Raw genomic sequence first — 14,254 nt, forward strand, 5'->3', positions numbered from 1 at the left:
TTCAACAWCAAAATAAAAACAAGCAAAATGATACAATTGGTCACAAATTCTGCCAATGTGGAGAGACAGACAACACACATACAGTGCCTTCAGAAAGTATTCACACCCCTTGATCTTTTCCACATTTTGTTGTGTTACAGCCTACAAACAATACCCCATAATGTCAAAGTGGATTTAGGATTTTTAGAAATTTGTACAAATTAATTAAAAATTAAAAGCTGAAATGTCTTGAGTCATTTAACCCCTTTGTTATGTATGGKAAGCCTAAACAAGTTCAGTAGTTAAGCTGCACGGACTCACTCTGTGTGCAATAACAGTGTTTAACATGATTTTTGAATGACTACCTCATCTCTGTACCRACCACATACACGTATCTGTAAGGTCCCTCAGTTGAGCAGTGAATTTCAAACACAGATTCAACCACAAAGACCAGGTAGGTTTTCCAATGCCTCGCAAAGAAGTGCACCTATTGGTAGATGGGTAAAAAAAAAAAAAAGCACCCACTGAATATCGCTTTGAGCATGGTGAAGTTAATTACACTTTGGATTGTGTATCAATAGACCCAGTCACTACAAAGATACAGGTGTCCTTCCTAACTGACTTACTGGAGAGGAAAGAAACTGCTCAGGGATTTCACCATGAAGCCAATGGTGACTTTAAAGCAGTTACAGAGTRTAATGGCTGTGATAGGAGAAAACTGATGATGGATCAACAACATTGTAGTTGGTCCACAATACAGTGAATACAGTGAAAAGAAGGAAGCCAGTACATAATACAAATATTTCAAAACATGCATTTGTTTGCAATAAGGCACTAAAGTAAAACTGCAAAAAATGTGGCAAAGAAATATACTTTATGTCCTGAATACAAAGTGTTATGTTTGGGGCAAGTCCAACACAACACATCACTCAGTTCCACTCTTCATATTTTGAAGCATAGTGATGGCTTCATCATGTTATGGGTATGCTTGTCATCGGCAAGGACTAGGGAGTTTTATTTAGGATAAAAAGAAACAGAATAGAGTTAAGCACAGACAAAATCCTGAAGGAAAACCTGGTTCAGTCTGCTTTCCAACAGACCCGGGAGACAAATTCACAGGAGAAGGCCAAATGTACACTGGAGTTGCTTATCAAGATGACATTGAATGTTCCTGAATGGCGTAGTTACAGTTTTGACTTAAATCGTCTTGAAAATCTATGGCAAGACTTGAAAATGGCTGTATAGCAATGATCAACAACCAATTTAACAGAGCTTAAAGAATTTTTTAAAGAATAATGTGCAAATATTGTACCATCCAGGTGTGCAAAACTCAGAGACTTACCCAGAAAGACAGCTGTAATCCCTGCCAAAGGTGAGTCTAACATACAGTATTTTGACTCAGGGGTGTGAATACTCATGTAAATGTWATATTTCTGTATTTCATTTTCAATAAAATTGCTAAAATGTCTAAAAACATGTTTTCACTTTGTCATTGTGGGGTATCGTGTGTCGATGGATGAGAAAAATAATATTTAATCCATTTTGAATTCAGGCTGAAACACAAAATGTTGAAAAAGTCAAGGGGTGTGAATACTTTCTGAAGGTACTGTATTGGGAAAGCATTATAGCCTAGTGGTCCTACATCTGTTTGTGTTGTCTTGCCAACTCATGGCAAGACAGCACCACCAGAGCTGAGACAACCAGGCTATAGGTAAGCAGGGACAGGACATTAGAACTCCAGGAAGTTGGTGACAATAGCAGCATTATAGATCAGGTCTGAGATGTATCCGATGGAGGTCTGGGGGCCCACCTGAGGATGATGAACCTGTCCTTGAGTCACATCCCAGTACATCTGCTGTGGATGGGAGGGGACAACCTGGTCCACTGAGGTTTGGTGACCATATCTGGCCTGTGACCCAGCTAGAGTCTGTAGATTAAAGTTCCTATACSCTGAGGTGCCCACGCAGGGCTGGTTGAACCCATCCCGGTATGGCCGCGAGGAGTGTGCTTGCCTTCCAATGGGTGCAGTGGTAGTAGCAAGAGATCCCAGGTGAGATCGGCGGTCTTCCTCCCACAGTAGGGATTCTGCCAGGTTTGGGGAGACGGGTGTAGGCTGATGAGACACAGGGTTGCTGTAGAGACGGATCCAGTCGGAGTAGAACTGCTGACCATCGTCACACTGAATCTGGTCTGGTCGGAACATCTCCCCCATTGTGGTTGGAGTGAAGGAGGGACCAGGGGAGGGAACCACTGGGAGAGGTTGGCATGTTGCACCTCCTCTTCCAGAAGTAGGCTTAGTTGATTTGTTGAGTCTTCCACTCTTGATACTTCTTGCCCGCCTGTTTTGGAACCACACCTATGAACAATGAGTAGAGTCAGGTAAATATGTTGTTCTAGCCTAAATGCATAGATATATACAGAAAGTGTAAATAACTAACTTGTAGTTATAATCACTGCACAAACCTGTATCTTGCTTTCAGGTAGATGCGTATGTGCGGCCAAGCGTTCACGGAGAGTGATGTCTGGGTACGGTGTCAGAGCGAAAGCTTGTTCCAACTCAGACAATTGTGCGCGGCTGAAGATGGTTCTTTTGCGCTTCCTTTGGCCCTCTGTACACACGCTTCTCTCAGGTTCAGGTGATGAAAGTCCATTGTCATTCCTCACGTCTTAACAACAACAAAAACAAAAAATGTGAGAAATTAAAATTGAAATWAAAATTTGGCCAAACATATGGTTCATAGATGATTATTTAAGTAGTCCAAAATACCGGTATAGCGTTATAAAATTATTCAAGACAATTATTAAACGAAATGTACRGTATGTTTTCGTTTTCTTTTCATCTGCATTCCTGTTTATATCAAWGGATATCTTTCTATATATTATGACTTTGTTTTTGTTTGTTTCTTTGTGCTCTATTTATTTTAGGCAAAATCTAGACAGAATATTGACAATTTAATTAATACATGCTATTCATAATAAAATAATCCTAAAGGAAACTATAAAAGTCAATAAACAAATATAACTCACTATTGTAAAAAAAAAAAATTACGTTGATGGTAAGCTTTTACGAATAGGCCTACAGCCTGAACATTTGAAAACTATTTACATAGCCTACCTTTACATTGACCTTGGTCTCCAAAATGTGCTGTAAAATCCYTCTCTTTCTGGTCAGTCAGTCTGTGTGCAGTGAATTCATGATTGATGAAGAGAGACATAATTCTACAGCTCGGTCTGTTGATGCGTAAATGATGCGCTCAGTCCTGGGTAGCGGTGCCCTCTTATAGCGGGAACTCACATCTCAATCCCATACCGCCCACGGTCCACTCCAAATTAATCTGGGCACGTTCAGGTGTTATAGGCCWATAYTGGAGCCTAGTGCCCACCTCTCTAATCCTGAATTGCAGATGGTGACGTTGCCACGAATTGACAAGAAACAGATGAAAGCAGCAATGGTGTATAAACCCGCTGTTTCCGCTGTCGCTATTGTCTGACACTCCCTGTGTCAGACTGTCAGATCTCATCCCGGGGCAATCGACTGCAAAGAGGAACCCCGTGGAGGTTAGAGCGCAGGGCAGGCAGACCTTGTTGGACGCACAAAGTAGAGTCAATCTACATAGGCCTAATGTATCCWACCATGTTCACTGCGAGAGTCATATTTGTTATTTCGCCCTCCATTTGCTGTTAGGATGAACGAAAAGTAAACTATAGCCTAACTATTATTTTATACAGMAAAAAGCCTAGCAACTTCAAAGGCTGGTTTCACACTTTCTCTTCCTGTGTATTGAAGTCAATTAGCCTAGTGATCGATTTCCATTCCCATGAACAGCCGTTCAACTTCAAGCTCTAAATACACCAATTTACACAAATCCTAAAATGTACATTTCTGAACGAAGCTGGAAGGTTTTAGAGGAATACACATTGTACAAAAACCAACTCCATATCTTCTTTTTTAATGAGCCAATTAGTAATGATTTCAATTGACTTGCCCACCCCATTCCTTTTTTTCCTTTTATGTGAAGAGATCATGCAAAATAGTCAAATCATATTTTGGTCCTCAAATGTGTGCATTTATTGCTAAAGTATTGCTGAAGACCTTTAAATATATATGTATATATATATTAAATAGGGCTGTCAAACAATAAAAACATTTAATCAAGTTAATTGRAGGATTTGTCGATTAATCAGATTAATTACAAATGCCTAATTTGCTTAATTGGAGCTCTAATTTAAGATTTTTTTTCATACAACCTACAGGGCAAAAAGTGGTTGAACTAACGTTGTTACCAAGTCATTTCAAACCAAAAAATCTGTGATGATATTGTGCAAAACTGACTGGATTTGCAAGAAGTCATCAATGTAAGGGCTTTTTATATTTTTTTTCACCTAACTTTTCACCTAAATCCAACAAATGGTGAAATTAGTTCACGTTGAGTTCACGTTGAGTTCACGTTGAATTCACGTTGAATTCACGTTGAATTCACGTTAGTTGACCATTTTAAGGTCTTGATTTTGTCCAAAGTGATGGTATTCAAAATCTGGTAACTTGATAAAGCACACTTTCTTTAACCTGTATAGATTATGTATTTTGGATGTTTTCAGACGATTAATCACGATACATTTTTTTTTGTGCACTAAAATTACAAAAAGTTAACTCAAGTTAATTAATTAACTGACAGCCCTACTATAAAATTATGACATAAAAAAAACAAAACAAAGGTGTGTGTGAAACAAGTAACAATTTATTCAGGATTTCTTTGTCTTTTTTTTGTCTATGAAAATAAAATAAAAATCACAACCATAGCAATAACACTATGAACATAGGCRGTTTTACATTTGCATCTCGTGGGTACATATGTGCAGTTAATCTTTGCACTTCTAGCTCGTTAAATAGCATACCCTTCAACTTTATAGTGAGTGTACTTTGGTTCCTCTGTTCGGCTGATGTAAAGGCACACTTTGGTATAGCTTTTCTATTGTGCTGCAATGCAAGGCCTTTTGTAGACACATTCGGGTCTGAGAAAACCACAGTGGAACAATAAAGTAAATGAGGCCTGAACAAATACAACTCTAGAAGGAACCAAATGATGGTAACATGGTATGTAGACTGATCCACAGTGTCAATCCTCTGGATCCTTAGTCCTTTGTCCTTGGTCCAGTGTTATAGGCCTACTGCTCAAGTCCTCTTGCAGCTTCTTCAAAGGGACTAGGTTTTCTCCCCAGCAAAGAGTTCATTCCGCAACCTGTCCCATTCTCTCAAACAGCAACTGTGCCAATATAAGCCTTAAACATGGTCGGTCACCAAAAAAAAGGGAGAAAGATCCTTCCTCTCTCTCTGAAACATAACACAGAACTTTCAGGGAATCCCCACCCAGCCACGCTGAGCACTCAACATGGCAGAGTGAAACATTTCTCAAACTGGAGAAATACATGTAATAATCTGTCCATTACAGCAGGGGGAAGTGTCGTCTCTCAGTGTGCATTGCTGCTGTCCCTGAAGGCAAGAGAGTGGTGGTAGTGGTGGTGGGGCGGTGATGTCGTRGAGTAGCTGCCAGGTCATCGTTCATCACTCAAACTTGCGCAGGTGGTTGTACATGGACTGGACGTAGGTAAAGACACACATGGGGTCCGGCTTGCGCCCCATCACCATCATATCGTCCACCTCGATGAGCCGGTCACAGCCCGCCTTCTCCCTGAATCAGACAGAGGGCACGGCACAAGTCAGGAGGAGACCAGGACTATCAATTTCATTCCTTAGTTAAAGGGGCTGATCGTTCATTAGCCTGATCCCAGATCTGTTTGAACTGTTTTCCCCAACTCATATCTATGATAATTCGGTGTGGTTGGTAAGACAAGACAAACAGACCCGGGACCAGGCAAATAGATCACATGGAACTATGTTGACTAATTTGGGGTATTGTACAAAAGCCCATGTGTTAGAACTCTCTCTGTATGTGGCTAGAGGCACACATGGTTCTGATCTATATTTTGTCTGTGTTCTGCATGCATCCACGTGTCAGCAGGACTACGAGACGCTGTGCTGCAGCAGCGGTGTTCTCGGTAGTGAGGTCAGGCTGGAGGAATGTGAGGGGAGGCGGATGGAAGCAGAGCAGAGGGAAGAGGCGGTTACCGCGGGGACCGAGGAGAGGGTATTCTCTGGCAGCGGCTGCCTCGCTGGCTTAACGTGTGGGCTGGAGACACTCGTTACCAAGATGTAACAGAAACATTGTAAGGTCATCTCAGTGCTACAATGTTCTATGTATCAACGCTATTAATGGAATCTGAAGGTGATTCCGTTAATGTTATTTSTACTTGTATGGTGGCCAGGGACACTGTGACTCTAAATGTATCAACACAGGTAACTTGGGATTGCCTTCATATCAAGCACAGCATTGTAGTGTCCATAGCTTGACCAAACCAAGAGGAGAGCGACATTGGAAATGCAGGTGAATAGGCCCGATACATAAAACGTTGTCCCACTGAGATGATCTTACAATGTTCCTACATAATGAATGGATGATTCGTTCCAACATGATTCAAGACAGAAGTGCACGGGTATGTGTATAATGCTCAGAAATACAGAACGTATACATAACGCGCATTACAATGTAAAAGTCACTTACTCTGCTGTCCCYAAGGCCAGCTCAAAGTTGTGTTTGCGGCCGGCAGGCGTCAGCACGTTGTAGTCAAACTCAGTGGGGAAGAAGGAATGGACCAGGGCACAGAAGGCCATGCCGTCACTCCAACTGGWCGAGAAGTTCTGGATGTCTATGTTCTGGGGACGGAGAGACAGAGTTAGGAGTGTGTGGTTGTGTGTGCGTGTGTGTGTGTGTCTGGACTGTAAATGTCTCTGAGTGTGTGTGGTGTATTTGCACATGTGTTTAGTGGGGGAATACGGAAATACTATAAAAGAGGCGTAAGAATAAACCAGACATACAACAAAAAAAACGATAAAAATGATTGGCTACCTATTCTAACTTTATGAAATGACCTCTCCTAGGTTTCTCTGTCGGTCCAACTGTCATAATGTGGAAAACAGAAGAGGAATCCTGAATGGTTCTTTATCCTCAATTCCTCTACCTGCGTCTCTCTCTCTTTCTCTCCAATTGGACATGATTTCAGAACTGTGTAATTTCACGGTTTTTGTGTCCTTAGCCTAGCCTATAAAAACCTCAGCGTGTCAGTGGGAAAATACAACTTGTCATGTTTGTTGAGCGCCAGTCAGGTCTCTAATTTGAGTGTGAGGAGGAGCTGCCTGCGGGAATCGGCCGGTGCTGTTTGCTCTGCGGGGACGGCCTTGGCCCGTGACAGCTCTCTGTTTAACCAGAGCCACATGGACAGACTGGCACAGCTGCTGCTGCAGAGTGCATGGCAGAGTGAAGCCAACAGCCCTAGCAATGAGCCGTAACTCAAACACTCACACATGCAGACACGGATATGCATGTTCACACACACACACACACACACACACACACACACACACACACACCACACACACACACACACACCACCACACACACACACACACACCACACACACACACACACACACACACAACACAACACACACACACACACACAAATATACTACAATAATACGTCCTAGTTCAGTATGCAGCATAACCATGGCAAGTTGCTTCTCATCAACACATCAACGCTCCGCTATGTGCTAATGGGTTAACCCATGGAGAAACCAGGAGAGTTATTTTAATGCCCCCTTCAGGAGCTAGCAAAAATGACAAAAGACTGCTKKTGTGTAGTGGATCCATTTCAGGTGACCTGATGACAGTTCCATATTCATCATCTTTGTTACTGGCTGCTATAGAGGTGTATTCATAACGGGTGGACCTGATCCTAGATCAGCCTCTACTCTGAGGTGGTTTGTGAATACGGCCCAGGACTCTGTTCCGGTGTGTAGCTGTGTTCTGTCACCACAGTCTCACCTGGTATCCTATGGTTTTGGAGCGGCACCACTCCAGAAGAATCTGCTTGATGCTGCTGGCGCTGGACACACCAAAGCTCTGAGAACGCTTCAGCTTGGGCTTGGAGTCCATGGGCTTGGGCCTACTGAGAGGAGAGGGGACAGGGGTCAACAAGATGAGCCAGCAAACATGACAGAGGTCGTGTCCCTATTCTCTCCTGAAGTGTACACTTGCACACTCCCCGTGGTTGAGTGGTGTTTTTCCACCATTGTTAAATTTGAGAGAGAGAGAGAGAGAGAGAGAGTGCAAGTGTAGAGAATTGGGACGCACCCGAAGTATGAGTTAAGAATTACCCAGAAGAAAGGAGGGATAATATAAGGGAAAAGGAGAGGACATATCAGTTTAGGGATGGATGGCATAGAAAGAGAGATGATGGTGGCAGGAGAGACGGTGGTACCTGCTGGCTTCAGAATCCAGCTTCTCAAAGATGGACCGGCGGGCCTGAGCACCAAGGTTGCGTGGCAATGTCTGTGACCTCACCAGCTCCCGCCTCCGCTCAACTCCCCTGCCAAAGGGCATGTCCCCGCTCACATCTTCCACCCTGCGGGACGGAGAACAGAGGAGTGTCACACATCTTGGGCCACAATGAGGCCATTCGAAATGGCAAGTGGGTTATGGCATGTTGGTTAAAGCACGGACTATCTCAATTCTCTAGGACTGAGTAAAGAATAGTTCACTCACCGGTCTGTGTTGTGTTGGATGAGGCCAGAGTAAGTCACTGACTTTAGGGGAGCGGACAAGGACTTTTCTGCAAATGACAAATCAATGAACAGATAAGGAAACTGTGGGAATAAATCATTGTGTGAGTCTGGTATGTTCCAGTTCTAGTAACAGGCCTGACTTGATAGATCCCTCTTACCTGACAGTCGAGGAGAGCCCAGACCTCGGCTGAGACTGGGGGTCCATGTCTTCATAGAAGACACTAAACAGCAAAAAGACAAAGAGTGTTTCAAAGGATATTATGGCTTACGGATCAGAAGAACCAGAGAAAGATATGGAAGTCAAGAGCTTTTAGCTGATGTCTGGTGCCTCTTACCTGGTTGAATGGGGGATTCTGGGATGGCTTGAGGCTGGTTGTTGTCAGTAGGCTCTGACACAGGCGAGGGCTGAGAGCGTATGGGACTGGTGGGAGATTCGCTCTTCATAACTGAGGGGTCAGCCGTTTTGGTTGTGGCTTTGATGGGTAGGTGGGGCATCCGCATGGCAACAGGGGCCGTGTTTTCATACGGGACGTTGTTATTGGCTGGCGAGCTTTTTCCATGTGACACTGTCGAGTTTTCTGATTGGACAAGCATTGAGAAAATAAATCCCCTCATACAGTACATGGTTGGTAAGTTTGGCTGTATTTCTACTGTAGCTGAGATGGTAGAGAATAGAGCAGTCATTACCTGGGTCAGTAGAGTGTCCATTCTCCAGTCCAGGGGATACAGGGGCTGGATCCACCTCTATTGGCTCCTCACGTTCAATACTCTACAGGACACAGAGAGAGAATCACATGAACACCCCAACCCAGACTACTCAGGTGRCACAGTATCTTCTATTTTGATGACAGGCCCTTTAAAACACGTGAACAACTTTTGGATGCCAAAATATGCATGTTATCCGAGACATGATCAGATCAAGTCATTTCAAAGTGCTGACATGTTTCAAGTTCCCATTCATGGCATCCATGGCCAAGGAACATTCTTGTTCCGTATTTATCTTGTAAAATCCCCCTACAACGTTACTACCGCACCAGATCTATTACTTTCATTAGTATGTGACTGCCGCTCAGTACACGGTGTGCCTGACTAACCAGCCAATCCACAGAGGAGTCTTTCAGGAAGACAACCAGGAAGTGACTGAGGGCTGTGTGATTTGTCTGTGGAGGATGTGTAATGTTTCTGACTTGCTCTTTCTTGCCCTTTCTCGCTCTCACACATACTCACACATGCATGTATGCACGTAAYCACGCACACCCACACTAACACATGCGCACACACACATACAATACAAGTTATTATATACAGTTATTATCAAAGAAAGGGTACATTCCTCCCAGTGAAAATAAAGTCAGTAATTGAGCTGTAGGGGAGAGAGGAGCCAGGTGACCTCAGCAGAGAGGAATGCTGTTGCTGCTGGGTTGCTGATCAACCCTGATGCTCTGGCTGAAACTCAAAGCTCCTCCTGTCTTGGTGTGTCCCAGCCATGGAAACTTTCTGTACTAAGCCACGCTTCTCCTCCTGTCTGAATGGGCCACCAGACATGTGTGTGAGACTGTGGTGCTCTGGGCCTGACGATACAAGTAGGCAGATCTATTAGGATAACAACGATCGAACGTAGAGGGTACCCTCGGTTTTATCTGATCTTGGACCAAAGTTAACGTCAAATAGTTCTGCAGCTGAATTTTATGGACAACAAAAGGAAGGCACTTTTCAAATCTATATTTAAGAGGAGGACCAGGAATCAAGGGACACCCCACAGAGCAACACCCACAGACACCAATTCTCCACACAACACAGGCAGGGGCACACAACAGCCCTTCTCTCCGCCTCACTGGAACAACAAATCCCCCGGTCCCTGAGAGTGCGTCATTGTATTATCAGTGGGGAACTATAAAATATTTGGAGGAAATCGTGAAAGGATGTAGGAAATGTGGAAAAGCCCTCACGAGAGAAAGGGGCGGGGGGGGGCTCAGTCTTAGCCTGCAGGGCTGGATCAAAGATGAAACCCCCTGTCCTGTGTGTTTAGTTTCTGTTTCTACATTTTTGTTGTCTTAGAAGCAGTGTTACTGGGCACACACCAATGTAGCCATTCTAGGAGCCTCCACTGTCTCTTCTCCCTAGGGAGGCACACCTGACCTGAGAGTGGATAACTACATTAGAATCTCCCTATTCAGCAAGACTGTAACCCCACTCCTAAACGCCTCCCTCTCTCCCTCCCTCTCCCTCTCCCTCCCTCCCCCTCTCTCCGACCTTGTTCAGCAGAGTACGGACAAAAAGCATCAGGGCCAACACAGCATTCAAGGGTATGAGACTGAATACAGATGGTAACTGGTGGTGGTGGTAGTAGAGTGGGACAGTGGGTTCTCCCAGGCACATGGCACTTTCATGTGGGTGTAAATATCACAGCTGTCCCATGTCCCTCCTGGCAACACGCCATAGAAATGTTGATGTGCAAACAGATCATCTAAGTGGATTGTTATATTGCGAGTCTTGCAGTTTCGACGACGGTTCAATGAAGGGGTGCAGCGTATTGAGTGGTTGCGGAATGGAACATGAAGACAATGGGGGGCATGTTGTGAGAGAACTGGGCTGGGGGGTTGATTTGGGTGGGGGTATGACAGTATGTGTCACTCAGGATTTTGGGCACAGTGTTGGGCACAGTGTTGGGCACAGAAACAAAGATAGCCAGCTCTTATGGACAACACCACCCTTCCATACAATAAGCCTCACTAATAGGAATATTGACATTTTCCATTGATCACATACCAATCCTTTCCAATACAGGACGTTGTTCTATAAACGCTTCACAACGTAGCGGTCTCAGTTTCCAAACACAATAGGAGGAAATATCTATGTATAAACAATGCTACAGTAGACTGTGGTAAACAGCATGCAAACACATGCTTTCAATGTACCTTCATGATCATATAATAAGACAATTAGAGGGATAGAAATATATTGGGACTAAAAAGGTACATTACTCATCCAGGCAGGTACAGTACATTATCACATATTAACTATCTCTGCACCCCCTTCTAAAGTCAAATTAACAACACCAACACACACACACATACCGCACGCATACACACATGCGCGCGAACACACACACATGCGCGCGAACACACACACCACACGTGTGCGCGAACAACACACACGTGTTGCGCGCGAACACACACACGTGTGGCGCGAACACACCACAACACACACACACACACACACACACACACACAGCCATCAGAGCTGTTCAGAGCAAGCAGACAGTACAGTTATAGTGGGCCTCTCATCACAGGTATAAAAGGGGTCTTTGCTCTGTAATGAGGGAAGTCCTCATGGAGGGAGAGACACACAAAAACCACCTGTTCTTTCAAAAGACCAACAAAGCCTGCAATTTAGCAGGGAGACCCAGGTCAGCGCCTTGGTCCTACAGAAACGAGGGGGCCCTTTGAACACTTTCTTTACATCACCTGACTACAGGGGCCCGTGCCTTATCTGATGGGTGTTTGTGGGAGCGAGGCTGTTTTGGCCGAGCACACAACAACACACACACACACACACACACCACACAACACACACACACACACACACACACCACACACACACACACCACACACACACACACACACACACAAACACACACACACACACCACACACCACCACACACACACACAACACACACACACACACACACAGGCCCTTGTATTAAACTAACTGGGCACGCATATCCTTCTCAAGGGCTTCAGCGAGCCTCCCACCTCTAATCCCCCTTTAAACCTGCTTCAGGATCTCTCCTCTGTTACTGGGATTTTCCAGGGTTTCAGTCACAAGGAGGGTCCATAAACACTGTCAAAGGTTAAGAAATAGATATACCCCAATGTTACTGGCGTACAGATAAGATAACCGTATGTTCCGGTCAGGGGCTGGAAGACCATGTACCATTGAGAGTGTGACGCAATACGGCAATGTAAGATTGTGTGTGCGTGCCCGCAGAACGACATGTAGGATGTGTGTGTGTGTGATGCGGAAGGCCATGTAAGATTGAGAGAGCGTAAGGGGAGGGAGATGGGACCGTCCCCAGGACAGCAGGACCAATAACTTCGACATCTCCAAGATCCAAGAGGCTTAGTAGTACGCTCTCGGTTACAAGGCACCAGCTGTGCAAGACATCGGTGTCCCAGCTCCCGACACCAAAACAAATCAATAAAACCTGGTGATATGACATGCCTGTCTGATGATTCAATCAGCTAAGTTAGGAGGTGCTGGACACGTGCTCCGATCTGACGCTCACCAAAAACAGCACACCCTCTCTAGTCCATACAGTATGGCTGCATGAAAAGTGTTGAGTCAAACCAGTGCAAACAAGTCTAATACAAACACTAATTCATACTATACGTTTTCTGTTGTTGTCTGTCTGTTTGAAAATGTATAAATATAATATAATATATATAATAATAAAACAAACACTATTTCCCTCTCTTTCTCTGAGTCCTACCTCCCCGTCTTCAGAGTCCTCCCCTTTTCTCGAGTCCTCCACTCTCTCCCGCCCTCCCTCTCTCCAAGTCTCCCTCTCTCTCCCTCCCTCCCTCTCTCTCTCTGAGTCCTCCATCTCTCGCCCTCCTCCTCCCTCTCTCCCGAGTCCTCCCTCTCTCTCCCTCCCTCCCTCTCTCCGAGTCCTCCCTCTCTCTCCCTCCCTCTCCCTCTCCCCTCCTCTCCCTCTCCGAGTCCTCCCTCTCTCTCCTCTCTCCGAGTCCTCCCTCCTCTCCCTCCCTCCGAGTCCTCCTCTCTCTCTCCCTCCGAGTCCTCCCTCTCTCTCTCTGAGTCCTCCCCTCCTCTCCCATCCTCACCCTCCCTCTCTCTCCCTCCCTCTCCTTCCTCCCTCTCTCTCCGAGTCCCTCCCTCTCCCTCCCTCCCTCGCTCTCCCTCCCTCCGAGTCCTCCTCTCTCTCCCTTCGAGTCCTCCCTCTCCCACATCCCTCTCTCTGAGTCCTCCCTCCCCTCCCTCCCTCTCTCCGATCTCCTCCCTCCCTCTCTCCTCCCTCTCTCCGAGTCCCTCTCCTCCTCCCTCTCTCTGAGTCCTCCCTCTCTCTCCCTCCCTCGTCTCCTCTCCCGAGTTTCTACCTCCCTCTCCCTCCGTCCCTCTCTCCGAGTCCTAACTCCCCTCCCCCTCCCTCCTCCGAGTTCTCCCTCTCTCCCTCCCTCCTCTCTGAGTCCTCCTCTCTCTCTCCTCCCTCCGTCTCTCTCTCCCTACCTACGGGACCCACGGCCAACAATGAATGTAGAGGGCAGTGGAACCTGTAACCACGGCGATGGGAAATACAGGGCATTGTCTGGAAGTAATTAGGAAAGCCAGGGGCAGCTGGGAGGGAGCGGCCGGCCAGCCGCCCAGCCCTGCTCGCATGCCTCTCTCAAGCCCACTTCAACCCTGACTCTCTCTACCCTCTCTCTCTCTCTCTCAGGTCTCTCTATCTCTCTCTCAATGTCTCTCTCTCTCTCATCTCTCGTCTCCTCTCTCTCTCTCTTTCTCTCTCTCTCTCTCTCTCTCCTCTCTTCTCTCTCTCTCTCTCTCTCTCTCTCTCTCTCTCTCTCTCTCTCTCTC

General features: G+C 45.6%; 2 protein-coding genes across 4 annotated transcripts in view; both read right to left on the reverse strand.

Annotated features, from left to right (window-relative positions):
- Nucleotides 1-1,664: 1,664 nt before the first annotated feature.
- Nucleotides 1,665-3,209, reverse strand: LOC139023874 (homeobox protein SEBOX-like). The gene is made up of 3 exons (XM_070438006.1): nt 3,095-3,209; nt 2,443-2,645; nt 1,665-2,335 (listed from the first exon to the last, which is right to left on the reverse strand). The coding sequence occupies exons 1-3, from the start codon at nt 3,192-3,194 to the stop codon at nt 1,709-1,711; spliced, it is 930 nt and encodes a 309-aa protein (XP_070294107.1). The 5' UTR covers nt 3,195-3,209; the 3' UTR covers nt 1,665-1,708.
- A 1,489-nt stretch (nt 3,210-4,698) lies between these two features.
- Nucleotides 4,699-14,254, reverse strand: part of LOC111960503 (smoothelin-like protein 2) — a 19,910-nt gene continuing 10,354 nt past the window's right edge. For 2 of the 3 annotated variants that reach the window (XM_023982513.3, XM_070438014.1), the window contains exons 3-10: nt 9,346-9,427; nt 8,994-9,236; nt 8,817-8,879; nt 8,639-8,705; nt 8,355-8,498; nt 7,919-8,042; nt 6,600-6,751; nt 4,699-5,669 (exon numbers count right to left, since the gene is read on the reverse strand). In XM_023982513.3, the coding sequence (XP_023838281.1) occupies nt 5,543-5,669; nt 6,600-6,751; nt 7,919-8,042; nt 8,355-8,498; nt 8,639-8,705; nt 8,817-8,879; nt 8,994-9,236; nt 9,346-9,427 (1,002 nt within the window). In that variant the 3' untranslated portion in view covers nt 4,699-5,542. The remainder of the gene's footprint in view (nt 5,670-6,599; nt 6,752-7,918; nt 8,043-8,354; nt 8,499-8,638; nt 8,706-8,816; nt 8,880-8,993; nt 9,237-9,345; nt 9,428-14,254) is intronic. The other variant, XM_070438016.1, reaches the window with a different exon arrangement.

Source organism: Salvelinus sp. IW2-2015, linkage group LG4p (genome assembly GCF_002910315.2).
Source record: "Salvelinus sp. IW2-2015 linkage group LG4p, ASM291031v2, whole genome shotgun sequence".
Taxonomy (NCBI): Eukaryota; Metazoa; Chordata; class Actinopteri; order Salmoniformes; family Salmonidae; genus Salvelinus; species Salvelinus sp. IW2-2015.